The sequence below is a fragment of the Alligator sinensis genome, unplaced genomic scaffold, assembly GCF_000455745.1.
Source record: "Alligator sinensis unplaced genomic scaffold, ASM45574v1 scaffold1216_1, whole genome shotgun sequence".
Lineage (NCBI taxonomy): Eukaryota > Metazoa > Chordata > Crocodylia > Alligatoridae > Alligator > Alligator sinensis.
Genome location: NW_005842018.1, coordinates 2175354 through 2194832, shown reverse-complemented (window position 1 = coordinate 2194832; position 19479 = coordinate 2175354). Strand labels below are relative to the sequence as shown.

General features: G+C 46.7%; 1 protein-coding gene across 1 annotated transcript in view; it reads right to left on the bottom strand.

Moving 5' to 3' along the window:
* Positions 1-19479, bottom strand: part of CCDC3 (coiled-coil domain containing 3) — a gene marked incomplete at its 5' end in the record, with an annotated part of 72373 nt that overhangs the window by 50899 nt on the left and 1995 nt on the right. The window contains one exon of the mRNA XM_014519237.2: positions 18431-18605. Within this exon, the coding sequence (XP_014374723.1) occupies positions 18431-18605 (175 nt within the window). The remainder of the gene's footprint in view (positions 1-18430; positions 18606-19479) is intronic.

The following is a 19479-nucleotide window of genomic DNA, read 5'->3' as shown; positions in this document are numbered from 1 at the left end:
AGTATAATGCAATTGTGGCGGTCTGCGTTGCTCAGGGGACTGGCAGTGGGTTTTAGAGATATTTCCTTTTCGGAAGTCTGTTTAAATGCAGCATCCAGCTCACGGAGGTACTGTGTGCATGCTGTTCACCTCGGACCAGGTCTGTGACATCTCCCTGCCAACCCCAGGACCAACATGAAGAACAAGCTGCACCCTTTGCGGCTTTTCTATGCCTACCAAAGCCTGGCAATTAGACCGCATATACAGCTAAAGGCTGTCCTGAGCCTTTATATATGCACCCAGCACTTGTCCACTCAAGAGACATCAGTGCTGGGTGCATGTACAAGTCATTATTCCTGTCAACCTTTAGGACAAAGGATTGAATAGGACATGGGAGACTGAACTATCCCCTCTCAACTTGTGAGAGTCCTTTTAGGATCACAGATTTTAAAGCCAGGAGGAAGCACTATGACAATCTACTCTGTCTTCACGTGTACGCAAGTCACAGCGCTTCACCCCAAAGCTGTAATGGGAGTTATTTTTCCTTTTGAGGTAAGGAACAAAAATAAATCTTTCAGAAAGGCCTTGCACCTTGTTTTAAAGATTCTCGGATAATGGTGAATGTAGCAGATCCCTCGTTAAGTTCTGCCAGGGTTTGGTTACCCTGCCTATATACAAGAATTGTCCTTAATTTCCCTTTTGCATGCTTCAAAATTTCAGCCATTGGCTCCTGTTAGGTCTCTGTGCACCCCGTTAACAAGCTCCCTGATGACTGATGCCCTCTCCCAGCACTGGCACACAGATAAAATGCTTAAGTTGCCTACACACCTTCTCAATAAGCCCAGAAGATTGCCCTCCTTAGGTTTCTCATTGTAAGCTATGCCTCCTGGACCCTGACTAATCTTTTCAGCTCTTCTCACCATCCTCCCCCCAACCTTGAGGCTTTCAAAGGCTGGATATTAAGATTGCATACTGGATTCCAGCTGTGCCCTTACCAGTGCCATATATAGAAGGTATAGAAATGTTTCACTCCGCATCTCCCTAAATACAGGCCAAAGATCTTAGCACTTTCCGATGGGCAGGAAACAACTTGTCTATTCTGTGAATAAGGAGGGGGTTTTAAGTAGATAACAGTATGTTTGTGTTTCAAACCACATCAAATCGGGCTCCTTTCCCCATTTGACACGAAAGATTTTGGATTTGTAATATGTAGATTTCTAAGAATATCCAATCGACCTTGGTACAAACTGTGCCTTCATCCTGAATTTTCATTTTTAAACTTCTTTGCCAGATACTACTCACTTAGGTCATTAGCTGAACTTTTCCACAAAAAACACATAATCAAAAACATCGTGAGGAAAACGATTATGCTCAGATCTTATGTACCTTTCCCCCCGACTTAAAGCCCAACAAACTAACTTGATTTGGAAGAGATCCACAGGGAGCACAAACAAAACCCACAATTTTCTTAAATTCTGTAATATTTGTAAGGTGTTTTGAAGCTAAAGCTACATGAAGTGCTAAGTTATTCTTATGCCCTACTTTTCCTCTGGACCAGAAACACATTAGGAACAGTTCCTCTTGCAGTTCTTTGAATCTGGTGGTTTCAGACTTATCTAGGAAATGAAGAGATGCCAAAAGCAGACATCAACTGCATGTTTCCAGATCTCAAAGAACGGTTACATTGAGTTCGGTTTGAGTTTGGGATTCAGCCATAGCCTTTTATTTTCTCTGCGTGGTCTCCCATTTGTTTGCTATAGATGAATCCTGAAGGCTTGAACTGATGTTGGTAATCCCCCCCCCTTCTTTCATTCATTTTATAGATTGTAGGTAGTAATCTCTAAAAACAGTACAAGGATGGGAGGGAACAGCAGAAGTCATCACATCAGATGCAAAAAGCACCTGGAAGGCTAGGAGAACCCAGCTACTATCAGACAGTAACAAACACACACAAACTGTACTCGGACTTCCCAGAAATTTGCTGCCCTATTCTGTCATTTTTCATTATTTGTTGCATCCTTTTACTGTGATCTGCATTTCCAGAGGCAGATGAAGTAGCCAAGCCTCTGGAATTATGTGACTGCTTCTGACAGAGCACAATAGGGAAAGGAAATTACTTAGGATGAATTTGGAAAAACTGTCCGCTCACGAAGGGAGGCCAGGCCTTTAAAAGGTTCCGTCTGTAGCTTCCATTACGGCTCCAAGCTGCTGCTGCCGCCTTTGAGCCAAGCTGGCTCGCAACTGGTGAAAATAAATGTCAGAATGCATAGAAGAGGATAAAATATGTCCCAGGTTGAAAGATCTCCTCTCCCTTCGGCCACAACAGCTGATCAGGTTACGGGTGACGTTACAGGTGTCCCGTTTGCCAGCTGCCATCTGGGTGATGGCAGTGGTTGTTTTTAATACGCTTGTATCTCACAGGTGGGTCAGGACACAGGGAGGAAGAAAAACAGCAGGAAGAAAATAGTCGTTTCATAGGGATTCACGTTGAGCGCAGCCAACCACCGAACAATTGGTTGCAGTCTCCCTCTGGTAAGTGGACAGCGCTTGTACCGATAGCTATTGATTGTTTGTATGGAACAGGATTTGGCCTTGGAGTGTCCATGTTGTGCTACAGAAATCATCCTTTCCTATTGTTTAAAAATATGATGCAGTTGTTCTTCACACAAGAACACTTACTTGGGTTACAGATTGTATGGTGGCCTTCGGGAGCAAGCTTGGTGACAAAGATTTTGCAGAGAGAGGTAGTTAGCCATAGTTGGCTGAAGTTAGGCAAGAATGCAGGGTAGGGTGGCACCTTATAGACTAACTAGTTCCTTGAAAAAACATCCAATAGCTGGTCCTGCCATAGCGGTAATATGCAAGCTTCACACTGGAACTCTTTCTTCCCCAAACTCCTGTGCCGTGTCCGTGAGAGTTGCAGGACATGGGGCTCACTGTCAATACTGTGGGCAGATGAAGTGTTGGGCATTCATCCACTTTCCTTTCCTCCCTATCTATGTTTTTGCAGCTCTGTCTCCGTTTTCCATTCCAGCTGTAGGCAGAAGCCCTGGAGTATATCCCTTCTACATAGGTTCCCATCAGCATTCATCACCGCAGCATCTGAGCACCATCCAACAGAATATTAAGCGGCATGACTGACATAGTATTGTTTCCCTCAAAGGTTCAGAAATCATGATGCAGACCTCAAGAAAGTCTCTACTGGGTCAAAAATCATAAGGGAAATTTTGATACATAGAGAAAATTAGATTGTGTTTTGGTCCTCCTTGATTTTTTTTAAACTTCCCCTGGCACCTCTACGTGTATGTGTTCATGTGCACATCTGAAAAAAGAGAACGGATTTGTCTAAACAGTTCTCCCTAGTTTGTAGTAACAAAGGGCTGGATGGGACCTGTGGGTCATTAGGTCCAGCGCTTTGCTATTCAGACAAGCAAGGTAACATAATAGATGCTGACAGGCAACTGGGGCTTCTACTGTAGGAGCTTTCATCCATGCATCTGCTTCCCTTCAATCCTGTCCCATATCTGTTCTGCCCCTACTTCAGCCTCATGCCTACAACACCACGAGCTCTTCTTCTCCATCATCCAGGCCTGAGCGGGGTGCTATCACTGGGTCCCCTTGCTCTTCCACGTAATCACAGCCAGTGGGGCTCTTCCCAAGCTGAGTATTGCAGGGAGAAAGAGAAGCAGGAAAGGAGCAGAGGAGCTGCCCCATTTCTTGCAGGAGAGGAGATGAAGAAAGGAGTGGAGCTGCTGCTGCTTTCTCTTTCATTTTATCCCTTCTGCCCTGTGAGAACTACTCGGTTCCCGAGATCCGTAAAAGAGAGCTCTGCCTCTTCCCGTGGCACTCCTCATTGGCTGCTTTCTCTACCTCTGGAGGCAGAGCAGCCAAATTAGGGCTGGAATTTGCAGGTGTGGCACTTCTTCCGTCATTGCAAGAGTGGCTTTGGCCCCCCCGCTAAAATCCTGCAACTTGCTTGTGGTGAGAACTGGGAACATTGCTGATACCCGTCCAGTTTGCTGCCTAATCCCCAGGAGCACAATGCTTCATTTCAGATTTTTTTTTAAGAACATATACCTATAACCTCATATCCATACCCTAAAACAAAGGCTCTTGGCTCAACATCGCCCAAGTACAGGTAGTGCCGGAGATCTCAGCTGAGAACCAGTTCTTGACTAATTCTCCACCCCGTTTCGCATTCGAAAGGCAGTGTGCACCCCTCTGCCTACTTCAGCAGAGGCAGCATTTGTGTTGTTTGGGGTAGGGAAGGTGTGGAAACTAGACAATCTACCCCCAAGACACCGGGGCAGCGGAGGGGTTAGCATGCAAAACTATTCAGACCATGGGTCATCATTAGCCAGACACAGTAGATAACTTACCTTGGAATAGTTTGACCAGTTAGGATACAACTAACGCAGTTTTCTGAAGCCAGGCCCCACAAACTATATTCCACTTCCATCTCTTGAAGCAGAGGCCCCTCTCACCCCTGGCTCTCTGAGGCAAATAAAGACATGTCTTCCTGGTAGCAGATCTCTCTAAATTGTACCATGGAAGGCAGTATAGGGAACATCATGGAGTTAGTCCCTTTTAGCTTATTGCCTTCACCTTCCTGCCAGTTCAGAGAGATTTTTCATTTCACCCCCTTGGCAGAGAGCAGCTGATATGTGCCTGGAAAAAGCTGAGACACTGCCTAATCCACTTGAGGGACCCCTGATCCAAACACTGCTATATACCAGTGCCAAATGCATTCTGGATGGGAGCCACAGCAGCACCGCTGTGACTTGCACAGAGCCAGCTCCAAAGATGACTTAGAAAAATTTTGGAGGGAATGATAGGGTGTTTGAATCGGTACCAGTACCACCGCACTTCCCAATCTCTAAGTATAGGGACGTGAGCCCACTGCTAATCAGGGACTCCACTGCTACTGGCAGCTTCCCTCCACATTGTGGTTGTGCAACCAGAAGTCACTCTGTAAACACGGATGGTGGTAGTGGTAGCAATTCACAGCCTGCTGGCCTCCTGTGGGGATGGGATAGAGCAGATATCATCATGCCGAAACCCCCTGAATGATATAGTGTACTTGGCAGAGCTTGCTTAAAGTGTGTCTCCAAGTAATTAAAAGCAGCCTTAAAACCAATCAGTGTCTTTATTCATCTCTGGTTTAAATGGGATCCTATTTAACCCTTTGGAGACAGTGAACATGTATATGCAGTTATGTGCACATACATGCACACATTTACCCACATGCACACCCAACTAATTAGTTATCAGCAACCATCAGCTTCTTTCCAGCCGCTCATGTGCATGGCACAGCCCCTCAGTTGTGTTGTACTGAGCCACTTGCTTCTCTTTAAGAAAGCGTTTCCTTCTTCCAAGAGATGTGGATCAACCTTATTTTTTCAGTTAAAAAATAACTGTTGGCAAGCTCTGTGCTTGTCTGAGGTGAGTTGCTCCCTTATCACTACAACCATTTTCTTTTCTCCCAGACACTTCCCTACCATGTGTGACCTACCTCACTTGTAACAGAAAACTTTAAATGAGGAGCGTCAAACATATGGTTTGCAGGCTGGATCTAGCCAGGAGAAGTAGGTCATTCAGCCCACAAGGCTTTTTGCCATGGATGTCTGCAGCCAAGAAGTTAATATTGCTGCCTATCAATGCAGCTGACTGAGCTGCAATATCAACACAACCAGCACCCAGAGAGTTAACATCTTTGCAAAATCTAGTGGTTTTGGTCATGGCTGATGAATAAAATCAGTGGTTTTTACTCCCTAGGTGCTGGCCTCACCAACACCGTGCCTCTGGCAGCTGCAGTGACAGCATTAACTCCTTACCAGCTGGTGCAGACACAGAGGCACCAGCAGCCATGGAGAGAAGCCTGGCAAGCTGGATCCAGAGGTGGGCTGTCCAACCTGCAAGAAGCCCCATGGTCTGGATCTGGCCCGCCAACTCATTTGAGTTGGATACCCCTGTTTTAAATGTAATGGACTCCTCTTTATATGCAGGGGTCTGGGGTGGGATTTTCAAAAGCTGGGATTTTCATAATCACTGGGAATTGTGCTCCCAAAGCAGGTAGCTGCTTTTGAAAATCCCACCTGGTGAAGTTCTTTCTACATAGTAAAATACCCAGAGTACTTCTGGACACTGTCAGGGGTGGATCCAGAAGGGATGCAGTGGCACAGTCACACCCCCCTGACAGACCACACCATAGCAACAGCACTTTTAAGTCCCTGAATCAGGTAATAATCCCTCTCTGGTTCTTCTCCATGCTCAGCAGAACATCCCCTCTCCTCCCATTCCCCCCTCCTGTGCTTGCCACTGTCCCTGCTGTCTCTGACTGCTTTGGGGGCCAGGGGAGCTCCAGAGCGGCTCTGCCCAGGCTGCACAGGGAGCTGGGTTCAGCCTGGGCCAGCAACAAGCAGCGGCAGTGGGCAGGTTCCCCCTCTCTGCCCAGTTACCCCAGGTGTTCCCCACCAGCCTGGAGTCAGGCTCAGGGAGGGGGAACCCTGCTGCTGCCACTGCTCTTGTCCCCAGCTGAGTCCAGCTCTTTGCACAACTTGGTTGGAGCAAGGAAGGAGCAGCTGTGGAGCTCCCTTCACCCCTGGGGCAGCCAAAAGCAGCAGAGGACAAGAGATGGGGGAAATGGGAGGGGAGGATAAAGAAGGGGAGGGAAGGTGTCACTGAGGATGGAGGGGAAAGCAGGGTATCCCAAGAGCAAGGGTGGGGGATGCATCTTACCTGACTCAGGGACTTAAAAAAACCTCCCCAGCTTCTGTTCCCACAGCTTGGTCTGCCTGCTCCAGCGGGGTGCGGGCTGGAGCCGGCAGCAGGGGTGCAGCCACCCCTGCGCACAGGTTGCTGCTCACACCCCCACCGTTACACAACCCTGGATCTGCCTCTGGGTGCTATAATTATAATGCTGAAAGGAATGTGTCCTCCCACAAATGAAGGATGATTTTGTGCCCTTTGATGCTCCTTCTGCTTTGTATTTCTACAGCACGTATGCGAGGAAAATGAACCTCTAATAGGATACCAAGAGACCCTCTGAGCACCGATTACCTCAGTCTGTGGAATATCGCGGCAGAAATCAGTGTCACCCCCACAAAGAGACATCCCATGACGTCACCCAAATCTGTCAACTGTCTCCTCTTTGAGGCTCATCCAGATGCTAGCCAGCAGTTACCCATTTCTTTCTAATGTTGCTTACATGTACTTCAGTTAAACGCAGGTCGTAGGGCTGGGCACAGCATCTCCATGATGGATCATTAGGAAGGAAAACCAAACCACTGCAATAACTAGGGAATTAATTCAAGCCATGGTTCAGATTTAAAAAATGCACGTGTTTGCACTGCATGCTGCTGGGCTAACTGGGAAGAGTTCCTGGGCTAACTGGGCAGAGTCCCAGCCTGCAAGGGGCTAGAGGGAGTGGGAGGAGGGCAGTCGGGCAGGGGGTGCCATGTGCATGTGTATTCGCATGGCTGCCAGGCAGCCTGGAGAATGGCTCCCACAGGTAAGTGGGGGAGAGGGAGGGGGACTGAGGCCCCCATAGGGAGGGAGGAAGCTAGGCAGGGCTGGGGTTGGTGCCCAGCCAGGTGTTGAGTGGGGCTTGGGGCCCACAGCAGCTGCCACCTCCTGCCAGGGGCAGGGGGCTACAGACCCATGTCCCTGGCCCCATAGCCCTGGCAGCTAGGGGCCCCCTCCAGCAGGGCTGGGGGGGCTGCAGGGAGTGAGCAGGGCCGATGGGGCTATGGCAGGGGGGAGTGAGGGGCCTTTCATTTTAATCATGGACTTTGGAGTCTTCCTCGGAGAATTTGCAATTTTGTTTTAATCACAGAATTTGCAATTTTTTTATCATGGAAAACCAGGAGCCCTGCTTATAACACAGAACGTTAGATCTATTTAATTATCTGTTCACACGTTAAAGGCCCTTCCTGCTGCCAGTGTAACTCATTTTTTCTAGCATGAGGATCATCTATGACTAATACAGACATCCTCCCCCGCTGATGGATTAATGCCACAATTATTCTTTGTCATTACCATAGCTAGGGAGGGACAAACAGGACACAAGCCCTGAGCACTGACTATGAGAGGGTGCCAGAATTACCCAACCCCCCCTGGATCTTTGCCACAGGGGCAGACCTGCACTGCCCCTGCCCAGCCCCAGGAGCCCCCAGGCAATGTACCAGGGGGGCAGGAGGTGAGTGGAGCAAGAAGAATGACACTTCCTTCCCCTCTCTCTGGGAGCCTTTCCCAGAGCAGGCATTGCCCTGCACCCAATACATTTGCATCGGAGAGGAGGGGAGAGGAAGCAAAGGGGCACCTGGGTCAGCTCATACGGAGCCCAGTGCTGCCACAAGAGCAGAGACAATCACAGAATCATAGAAAATGAGGGTTGGCAGGGACCTCAGGAAGTAACATCTAGTCCAACCCCATGCTCAGAGCAGGACCATCCCCAACTAGATCATCCCAGCCAGAGCTTTGTCTAGCTGGGTTTTGAAAACCCCCAAGGTTGGAGCTTCCACCACCTCTCTGGGTAGCCTGTTCCAGTGTTTTACTACCCTCCTAGTGAGAAAACTCTTCCTAATATCTAACCTAAACTTCCCGTGCTGCAACTTAAGACCATTGCTCCTTTTGTCATTTGCCGCCACTGAGAACAATCCAGCTCCATCCTCTTTGCAACCCCCCTGCAAGTAGTTGAAGGCTGCTATTCAGTCTCCTCTTCTCTAGACTAAATAAGCACAGTTCCCCCAGTCTTTCCTCAGAAGTCATGCCCCCCGGCCCCTCACCATTTTTGTCACTCTCCGCTGGACTCTCTCCAGTTTGTCCACATCCTTTTTGCAGTGGGGGGGCCCAGAACTGAACCAATACTCCAGATGTGGTCTCATCAGTGCTGAATAGAGAGGAATAATCAGTTCCCTTGACCTGCTGACAACACACCTACCAATGCAGCCCAGGATGCCATTAGCCTTCTTGGCAACTAGGGCACACTTCTGGCTCATATTCAGCTTATTGTTCACTGTGACCCCCAGGTCCTTTCTGCAGAGCTGCTGCCCAGCCAGTCGGTCCCCGGCCTGTCCCGGTGCATGGGATTGTTCTATCTTAAGTGCAGGACTTTGCGCTTGTCCTTGTTGAACCTCATGAGATTTCTTTTGGCCCAATCCTCTAATTTGGCTAAGTTACTCTGAATCCTAGCCCTACCCTCCAGTGTATCTACTACTCCCCCCAGCTTGGTGATGCTTTTATATTAGCACCAGCAGCCTTCCCCCCTTGGGTCTACAGTGCTCGGCAATGCCCTGGTCCCAAGCACTCAATGAGCTCGCTACACCTTTGTAGTGGCGTCATTGCCACTAGCATCCTCTTTCATGGACCACGACAGGCTGTTTTGTGCTAGGTGCTGTACGAGCACAGAATAAAAAAGATGTGTTAAAAAAGCCAACCAGCAGCCTTTACACTGGCAATAACGAGGACAGCTGCTTCACATACGGACATTAATGTAACACATTTGTTTAAAACTGACATGAATTTCCAGCACCATCCAGTTTCCTCAACCAGAGTCAAGTCCCAGACTGGGCAGGGATCAGCCAGGTCAGAGCTAAATCAGATGATCTCTGCATAGTACACATGTGTCCTTCTTTTCCCCCCTAAGTCCCCTAAGCTAAGAGCATTAGCAGGTGTTAGGGGGAAATGCTGCCGCTGAAAGGGAGCTCTTTCGCAGGAGGTGGTTTCTGGTTTTGGCAAGAGAAGGTGTGACCATAATACTATCAGCCTACATTGCTTTTCAAATTCCAGCCTGCATCCTCCCTACCTAACTGTCCTGCAGTTTCAGCTGACAGAGATGTTGTCCATCAAAGTCCCAGCCTGGCGGTATGCAGCTGCCATGTCCCACTGAAGAGGAACTGGCATTCGCTGACAGTGGAAGTGATTGTGTACCTATTTCAGAGGGGCATTTATTACAAGACACCGTTAACACTTTGAAAGCAATTCGAGACCTTCAGCTGGAAAGAGACAAGCTGCTTCCCTCCTGTGCAGTATTTTTAAACTTGCGCTGTGGCTCAGATGCATGGAGAGGAATGTGCATGTCTGAGAAGAACAGAGACACAGACCCGACTCCACAGCTGCAGCATGCTGCAGTGCACGTCATGGCAAATCAAAGGGATATGGCTACAAAGCATTTACTGCTTCTCTGCCCTGCTTGAATGGCAGGAGCTGCATAGCTAGCTTAACAGCTGAGCGCTCCATCAGTGTTACAGAGCTATGCCTCATCCCCACTACAAATGACGGCCATAGGTGTTTCATGCTGGTTCCTTTTTCTCAAGAAAATCCCAGCTTCTCTAAGAAGGCACCTTGCTGCCCCAGCACTGCACTTGGGTTCGTTAACTAAGCAGACCCAGGAACTTGCATATGGTTTCATATTTATGAAATGGGTTGAGTTCTCAGCATGTGCACTATTAAACAGCCTTCAAGACTGACTGCCATAAGACTGGCCTTTCCATTTTACAAAGACTGGGTTTATACCTGACAGAGCATTCCCCAGGCATGTGGAAGACCCAGGTCTAAACTCACGCACAGGCTTGGCCATAACATGGTCAACCCCAGAGCCTGCGATGTCAAGGCAGAAACACTGGAGAGCGGACTTCGCGTTCACAGACTAGTGTTCACAGAAAACATGCCCTCGGTTAGCCCTGTCCCCATCCCGTAAACTTTATCACAGAGCCTGGCAAATGACTACCTTCTTGACAGACTGGCTTCCACAGCTAGCCACTTGGGCTCCTTAAAAGCACGATGATTGTCCATGCCCAATCAGCTCTTTCCATCTCTTTCAAGCTCTCATCCTTGTAGGGAAGAGAAGCTACCAGCTTGGAGTTATAATAAACTCTCCAAAAGACAACCCTCAGTGCTACAAAGCTGACGGATGCAATATCTAACTCCAGCTCAGATGCATGTTGAAGGATTTAACCAAAGGGGAAGAGAAAAGGTAAGGGGGAAATACCCAGGCCTTCACTTGGACTGGACATGAATCCAAATCCTGGTTTTAGGAGATAAAAAGACCTCCATCTAGGTTGGAGAGAAGGAAACTCTGACCTCAGAGCCTGGGGCCTCCATCTCTGTAAAAGAGAGCCAGCTTCTAAACGGTTATTTACCCAACATTGTGAGAGAGGCTTTCAAGTTTGGCTTCATTAGTGATACAGCTGATACTGTTTAATGAGCAGTACAAAATAAAATTCTGTAGCCACCTACTCATCAGCAGCAACGGGCCAGAGCCAGGTTCTCAGTAGCATGCATTGTGCAGTGCTCCTACTAATTGTTTCATTTTATTAAAAAATTATGCTTTTAGGTCTCACAGTTGGGAGAAATGCTTCTGAAGGTGAGCTACTGCCATACTCTCCCACGGAGTCTGAAGAGAGACAGCTAGACACACAGAAACAAGCAGTCAAATCCAACGGTGGTATAAATCCACAGATGGATGAATCCAAGGATGGATTTGACTCAATGGCACTGAGAGGTGCATGCATGTTGTACTTTCTCATTGTATAACATGATTGTAAATTCCTGATTAGTACATCAACATTTACTATTTTTAAATGGAAAGCCTAAAATAACTCCTTCCATCTGACCCCTGTTATGGTGATCTACTGTCTAGGAGGACATTGTGGTAAGATCATCAGGTACCTCTATAGCACCCTGGGGTGTCACTAGAGAGATGGAACCGGAAAAAAAAATTGAACATAGGTGTTTATACACTAATTTATACACTAACTGCCTTTCTTTTAATCACATAGAGTGAGAGTTAATTTATTATCCAAAGAGATCCTTGAAGGTCACTGAGGACAATTCCACCTTTTCTAGAATTTGATCTAAAACCCACCCAAGTTTTAGAAAAAATACTATTATTTTCAGTAGGCTTTACATCAGGCCCCAAGTGTTTTAACAGCTTGTTCAGGACAAGTTTAACATCTCTATGTCAGTCCTTTTATGATATGTGTTTGCTCGTTTCTCTGATCTCCAGTGTTTAAAATGGGGAAAAGCTGGCTTGTAAAGAAAGCATCATATGTCAGCAGGCTTTGTTTAGCAGGCTCATGGAGAAAATTAAAGAAAGGCTGAAAAGCTGAGCTATCCAGACCTCCCTCGTAGTGACTCAAGGAGTCGAACCTCAGCAGAGTAATAACTGCTAAACAGAAAGAACTTCATTTAACACACGTGCAGTGTTTTGTTATCCAAGCATCTCGCATCCCTTTTCAGGAGAGGCAAGATTTATTATCCCCCTTCTGCAGAGGGGGAAACTAAAGAGCATAAAGGTGAATCACATGAAGGCAGAGGCTCGGAAGAAAAATCAAAGCCATTTGGGATTTACTGGCAACAACCTTACTGGTTCAGGATTTCACCCCAGATCTCCTGACACCCAACTCGGTGTCACTCCATGCACCACTACAGTGAAAGTCCTGAGAGCAAGTTCTAGATCCCAATTTCCACAAACCACTCCAATTCAAGTCAACATATCTATGCAAAACAGAGCATTACTTGGGCCATGCATATGGACATTTGAGCTTGTGTGGTGGAACAGTGGTATTTATGCACCCACAAATGTCTCTAGACCCACTCAGGGCCACAAGGGAGGGCAGCAATTGGCAAGAACTGGAGATATAACAGGATGCATTAGCCACTCGGCCACCAAGCCCTGGGAGAAGCACACACAACTGTCTGATATACAAGGTTTTGTGAGCAAGTTTAAAGGAGCTTTGGGCAGTTGAGTTAAACAGATTGCTCTTGGAGGTGGTTTCCAGAGCCAAAATTGAGCAGATGAATGTCCTGGCAGCAATACAAGGGCTATTTGGTATGTTCCTATTAGGTTGCCAGATTTTACCTTCTACTTGATACAGATAGGGCTCATTCCTCAGAGGGACAAAGGAAAACAGGGTAAAAAAGTAGAGATTTTAAGAACCATAATGAGATTTTGATGGCTTTTTAGTACATAATATTACACACATGAGAGTCTCATTAAAATAAAAAGAAACTATTGCGACTCCAAGATGCCTTTTAGTAGGCAAATATCATAGTCCTCCTGGGAAGAGAGGGAAGAGACTGGTTCAAACACTTATTTCTTACCATTGTAACTCAAAGGAAAACAGTAGCTTTTCTCTGTGCTTTATTTCCACCTCGCTGGTTCTGGAATTATGACAAACCTGAGTTTGAGGTAACTACAGCTGAATGAGAGATTGGGCCCTTTGATCCCCTAGCCGAATGGAGAGAATATAGCGATTTGTTACCAATCTAGTCTCATAACCTAAGCACTGGCCAAAAGCTCTTGCAGGAACAAAATGCATTGTAAACAGCTCAGAGGAAATTGGAATGACAGCAGGCAAAGTACAGCAGCAAGCTGGTGCCTTGCAGATCTGCAAACATCACTAAGAGGGAATGCTTTTTGGGAAGAGACTAGAAAAACTTGGAAAATGCTACAAAAAAGATCCCAGGGGTGTAGGTTGTAGCCATGTTGGTCTAAGGACATAGGCAAACAAGGTTCTTTGGGTGAATCTGATATCTTTTATGAGACCAGGTTAAATAGTTGGAAAAAAAATTTCAGCAAGCTCAAACTACCATGGATCTTCAGTGTAACACATTAGAGCAAAATGCTGAAAACGTGGGCTTAATTAAAAAACAAGGAGAATGCAGAGGACCAGATTCAAATTGTCCAGCTAGGCACTTCTGTAACGTTGTCATCCACCTCCTGCCTGTCTCACATCAACAGCACTGAATTGACCACCAACCAAAAAGGTGTCACCCGCCCAGTAGTCTTGTGCTTACCGCAGTTGCCTGAAACCTGGATTCTAGGCTGCCTGTCACTGAGGACATTTTAACCCAGGTTTCTCACTTCCCAGGGGAATGCCCTAACCCCCAGCCTACAGACTAGAGTGGAGGAGGGCGTACTCAGTCTCTCCTGTTGAACCTGGGCCAGTGGGAAGACAGAAGTGCAAGAATCATGGGGCCACTGGGAGAAGGAAGCAGGACCCTGATTCTGTAGCCCAGCGCAGAGGGCACTCCTCTGGGAAGGAGCCCTGGCTGCAGTCTCTTCTTGTACGTTTATTTCTGTTGTACCCAGATGTACAGCATGTAACCTGAGCTGGGAAGTGGGAGCAAGAACGGAGGACAAGGACACCCCTTTCCCAGAGCAGTGCCCTAACCACAAGGCAGGCTCCTTCTTGCTTGCTTCTTCTACTTTGCTATGTCTTTGTTTCAGAGGTTTCTTGCTCATAGTTTGCCTCCTTCTGCTCACCCCCTCCCTCTAAACAGTCATGAGAAAGGGGTCATTAACTCTCAGCTGAGTCCCAGCTCTGGCCTATAGTACAAGTCTGGCATTGATGCCCATAACACTAATAAACAGTGATGGGATAATTGCCAAGCTAATTCAGTTACTTTCACCAAGTGATTTATCTTAATGTAGAGGAGTAAATGTACTGCATTTTACACTGCTGGGAAGAGGAAAGACAGCTATTCACACTTCCTCAATAAACTTTAACAGAGTATATATATGGATCAGATGGTTTTCTGTGCCAAGTAGTAATGTAGACTCCTGTCCAAATCCATCCCCCCCCCTTCAGTGGAAGTGTGGATGATCAACAGCAACGATACACAATAGGACTCAGATTCTCATGCAAGGATCCAACTGAATTGCACCCAGGAGATGTCCCTCAGGGTATTAAGAGTGAGATTTCTTTAAATCAGGTGTATCAAATTCACCCCATGATCTGAATTGCAGGACTCATTGTGGTCCAGATCTCAACTGAGGCACAGAGCAGCTGCTGCAGGACTGAAGGGGCTGATGGTGGCTGCAGCTGGGCTAACAGGATTAGTGTCAATAGTGGCTGTGGCAGCAGTGGAGCCAGTGGCAGTAGGGCAAGCACCTGCAAGCCAAACAGTCGCTTGGCACGGCAGTCATGGAGGGTCAAGTGGCTGCAGGGCGAGTGGGATGGTGTAGGCACAACCCTTGCTCTCCCTTCTCCTGAGGACAATGTAGGAGAAGGGAGAGCAAGGATTGTGCCTACACCACCGTGACTGTGGTAGTCAAATCCCCAACTGCTACAGCCTGCTAGTAGCCCAGCAGGTCAGATAGAGCAGGCCTGCAGGCCAGATCTAGCCCTGAGGCCATATGTCGACACCCCGCTTTATCTGGCAATCAGAAAGGCCAGATCTTCCAAAGACATACGAACAGAACCATGCAGGCACAACCGTGACCACTTACCTTAACTAGCAAACACCAAAGCTGCACTGCAAATCATGTAAAAACACACATAAGCTATGCAGTGTAATTGTATGTGCATTTCCAGCTTTGAAAGACTGCCTCACAATGTCCACCCCCGTGACACGTCCAAAGACAGGGGGTTGCAAGTGAACAGAGGATTTCAGGAGGCCACGTGAAGGAATGAGTCAGACTCACTCCACTCCAAACCCATCACAGTCGCACTGTTTTTTGTTTAAACTCACCCCCTGTCTGACCTACCCTTGCATTCTGCAGTCAGAGATCTTAGTAATAAAGCCCTATTAACATTTGAACACAGCATAGTTTGAGCCTCCTTCTATGCTGGTTATTCCAGTGACTTCTTAAAGACCTGATTTGCTATATCTTACTTCCCAGAGAACCTGATGTTGTATTTAATTGTTTATACCCACCCAAATCACCTAGCAAGACCCATCTACGCTGACTGACAGGATGAGTCTGCAGAATAACTCTGCATCTCCCGATAAGGAAACCTAAGGCCTGATACTGTCACAGGAATAGTCCCATCGAGTTGCCACGCAAAGTCCATTGAAAAGCTTTTTCTTTCAAAGCTGGAAGAACTCTTCATTAAACCTGAAAAGTCATTTCCATTGATAGTAACCGTACACAAAACAGCTCTCAGTTTGAAAGGAACCAACGGATGGAAATTGAACTCGGATACCAATGGGATGAGAATAACTGAGGCAAGTGTGTGTGGAAGCAAAGAAGCAACACGGGCATCTCCTGAGCTTGTCTGGAGGGGGAAGAAGCAAGAAAGATGCTGAACGTTTAAACGGAGCTGTGCAAAATGGGTCAGACACTTTCACAGGAAGGAAATGACATTATGAAAAAGGAGGGTCTCAGCCCTATCACACAGAGGTAGGAATGAATCCTTCACCTCTCTATACCCCTCCAGCCCCAACCTGGCTGGGGTGCCTTTCACAAGACTGGAAAACGCTTGAGGGGAGAAGGCAGGAGGAGGGTGGCACCCAGCTGGAAGAAGAAAGCTATTATAAGACCCAAGAGGAATGAAAGCAAAATCAATCTGAACAGGATTTTCCCCCAGAGGTAGAGGAAACTTTGGCTTTCCTATAACAGAGGGAGGTGGAAGGGAGACCCAGCATCTGTCAGAAAGACATAATTTATGTACTTGATGTTTCTGTAAGCTGAATTATTTAAAAAAAGAAAAGCTCAGCCCAGACTTGTATAACAAGCAGTCATAACTCCATACTAAGCTGCTCACAGCTGCAAAGGGGCAAAGAGCAAAACAGCTGAAACTCACTTCTGATGCATTTGTCTCTCTGTTTCCCAGAGCTGCCCTCCGGGAATTTTGCCTCGTAACTTCCGTTCAGCTTAATAGGCCAGGTTCACTGCTGGCATCGGTGGGCACTACCTCATCAAAGACAAGTTGATTGGGTGTGATATGGCCAAATAAATCCTGCTAGGGCATATGGAAAACTGGGGGGGGGAAAGGAGGAGGAGAAGTCTGACCCTCCATTGTATCCAACCACAGTGGCAGCTAGAGGAGTCTGGTGGCTGCTTTTTTGCTTCGGTCTGCCTGGCCTTGGGTCCTCTTAAGATGACTCCTGTGCAATGAGCTAGCAGAGCGCTGCTGTGCCCTACCCCCTGCTCTTTGTTGCCCCACCTGTATCGCAACACGTCCTTTCCTTGCCACTAGGTAGCATTAGGATGGCTAGGACAGGACCCTCCTCTGACAGCTGTATGCCAGCAGAGAGCTCCTAGGTGGTAAGAAGTGGCTTTCAAGGACTGAAGAATCCTCCTCTGCTTTGTCTGTGTAGGAAGAGGGCTCAGATAAAATCTCCTCCCCAGCTCCTTCCCTCCTCCAAAACTCACAGCTGGCTTCCAAAGCTTGGGAATTCAGTCCCATTGGGCCCCCGTCAATACCTGGGATGCAAAGGTCTCAGAGTCGAGGAAGTTCAGACTGGAGTCTGGTTCCATCTGTTCAAGTTCAACCCCCGAACATGGAGCGAGTAGACAGGCTCCCCTTGGGGAGAAGGAGGATTTATACTCATGCACAGCAAGCCTCAAAGCAGAGCTTTTCTTTTCTTTCTTTTTTTTTTTTTTTTTTTTTTACAGTTTCTGTAAAAAATTTTACAGTATTTTACAGAAGCTGCATCTGAGTTAGAGGTGGGCTCAGCACACACTGATTCTTGTGCCTTTACTACAGGGACCAGCTGAATCTCTTCCATACCTATGGCGTCTATTTTTAAGATAAGCCATCCTAAAGGTTTGAAAGGAAGAGAGATCCCACAACCCCTGACGGCTCCTGCCCACCACAAATACAAATCTGAAAATTAGCAAAAAAACCGCTGTAAAAATTCCACCATGTGGTGGCTGCTCTCTTACCCGAGCAATGTTCCCACAACGTTGTACCACTGGCCAGATGGAAAACCAGCAGCTAACCCTTTGCATTCTGGCTGTTAGCCAGCAATAGATGGCCTTCAGTTAGCTATTAAGTTCCTACCATTGCTCTCCCAATGAAACCACTGGAGTTGGTTGTAGACAGTACTACTGCATGTAAATACTGATGTTTTGTTGACCTTGTATGAATCCATATGACAGACAGTACAACTGATAACATATGTTCAGTCATTTCTAAGTCAGAAAGGCACTTGGAATTCACTCAGCTCCTTGGGGAAACCACTCACTTCATAGAAAAACCACCACTGGTATGAAAATAAAACATTTCAATGGTTTCATTCTATAAATAAGCAAATATTTAATGAGTCCCCCTCACCAAAATTGCTATGGAATAAAAGCTGGAATTTATCACACCCTTTCCTCTCATTAAAGCTGAAACCCACCATAAAGGTATGCATCAGCGGTACATGTATTTGGAGACTTTGCTTGTTGCAAATGTACTCACCTAGAGCCCAGAGACACCCAGGTAAGATAGGAGCATTCAGGACAAACAAGGGTGAGGTCAGCAGCTTGACTATACAGAAGACTTGGAATCAAACACTGCAAAATTTAAGGTCTTTTCCCCTCCACATTTCACATAAAGCCAAAGTATGGAGTCTGACTCTGGCAAAAAGAGGTACTAAATTATTGTATGTGACATGACCGTCTAGGAAAAAAAGATATCAACTGCAACTGCTGTGCGTTCCACAAACTTGCGATTGTGAATGATTTTTCCTTGCTCATTTAGTACTAAGATAGGATCGCAGAGGAAAGCCTTACCCTGTTGTCCTCTTGAATCTCCCAATCACTGGAGAGGGTGAGGACATGCTGTGCCTGAGAGCAGTTGGAAAACTGGAAGAGGCTGGAAAACATCCTTCTGTTCTCCTGTGTGTCTGGAAATATTGCTTCCTGGAAATTTACTCCGTGGGGAAGGAGGTTATAATTCTCATCCATTCTGAAACAAAAATCAGACAGGACGGCTAATGTAATGATGTTTTATTTCCCATACAGGTCACAATTCATGCCCTTTGCGGGACAGGGTGCTGCCTAAATGGATTACAATGGGTGATAGGAGATTCCTTAGCTCATTTAAGTTGGCATTGCTCCATGACATCAGCTTTCGTGCCAGCATTTACATCAGTGAGGCTCTGTCCTGGAGGGTCCAATCCTGCACTGAATACCATACAAATAGATCCTTCACTCATACAGACCTCAAAAGGTCCCTCCAGCTGGAGGATCCCAGAGCTCACTGCAGTACCAGAGGTATAATTTGGGATGACCTTATATTTTGGGCACTGTTCCCAATTTAGTATACTATATTCTAAATTTCTTGCCATGCTTCCAGATACCCCAGAGCTTAAGCATGATTTAGATGAGTCAAGAAATAGCAAATGTAAACTCAGAGTTTACAAATATTGCCATCAGTGAAGTATCAGACACCAGCAAAGCACATACTATTACACTTCTCTGCCCCATGCCTAAGTACAGCATATCCTGAGTGTTCCTGAGAGTCACTGGGTACATTTGACAAATATTTTTTGATTGAAAGGTCATCCTGATGGCTTTATTCCCATATTGTGGTTGATTATCCTCATTCTTTCGAGGAGCCTAAAATACGGATTTGGCAGATACAAGAGAAATCTGTTGCATAAATATTTGGGGATCACCGCTAAAACAACATGCCAAACTTTTGAGAGAACAGACTGGCATCGATCCAGTTGGTTAAACTGACCAGAACCGACGCTGCATAGAGCAAAATAAATGGGGAATGAGCTGCACACCGTAGCTACTGAACAGCAACTCAGCACAAGTCCCTTGCACAGGAATGC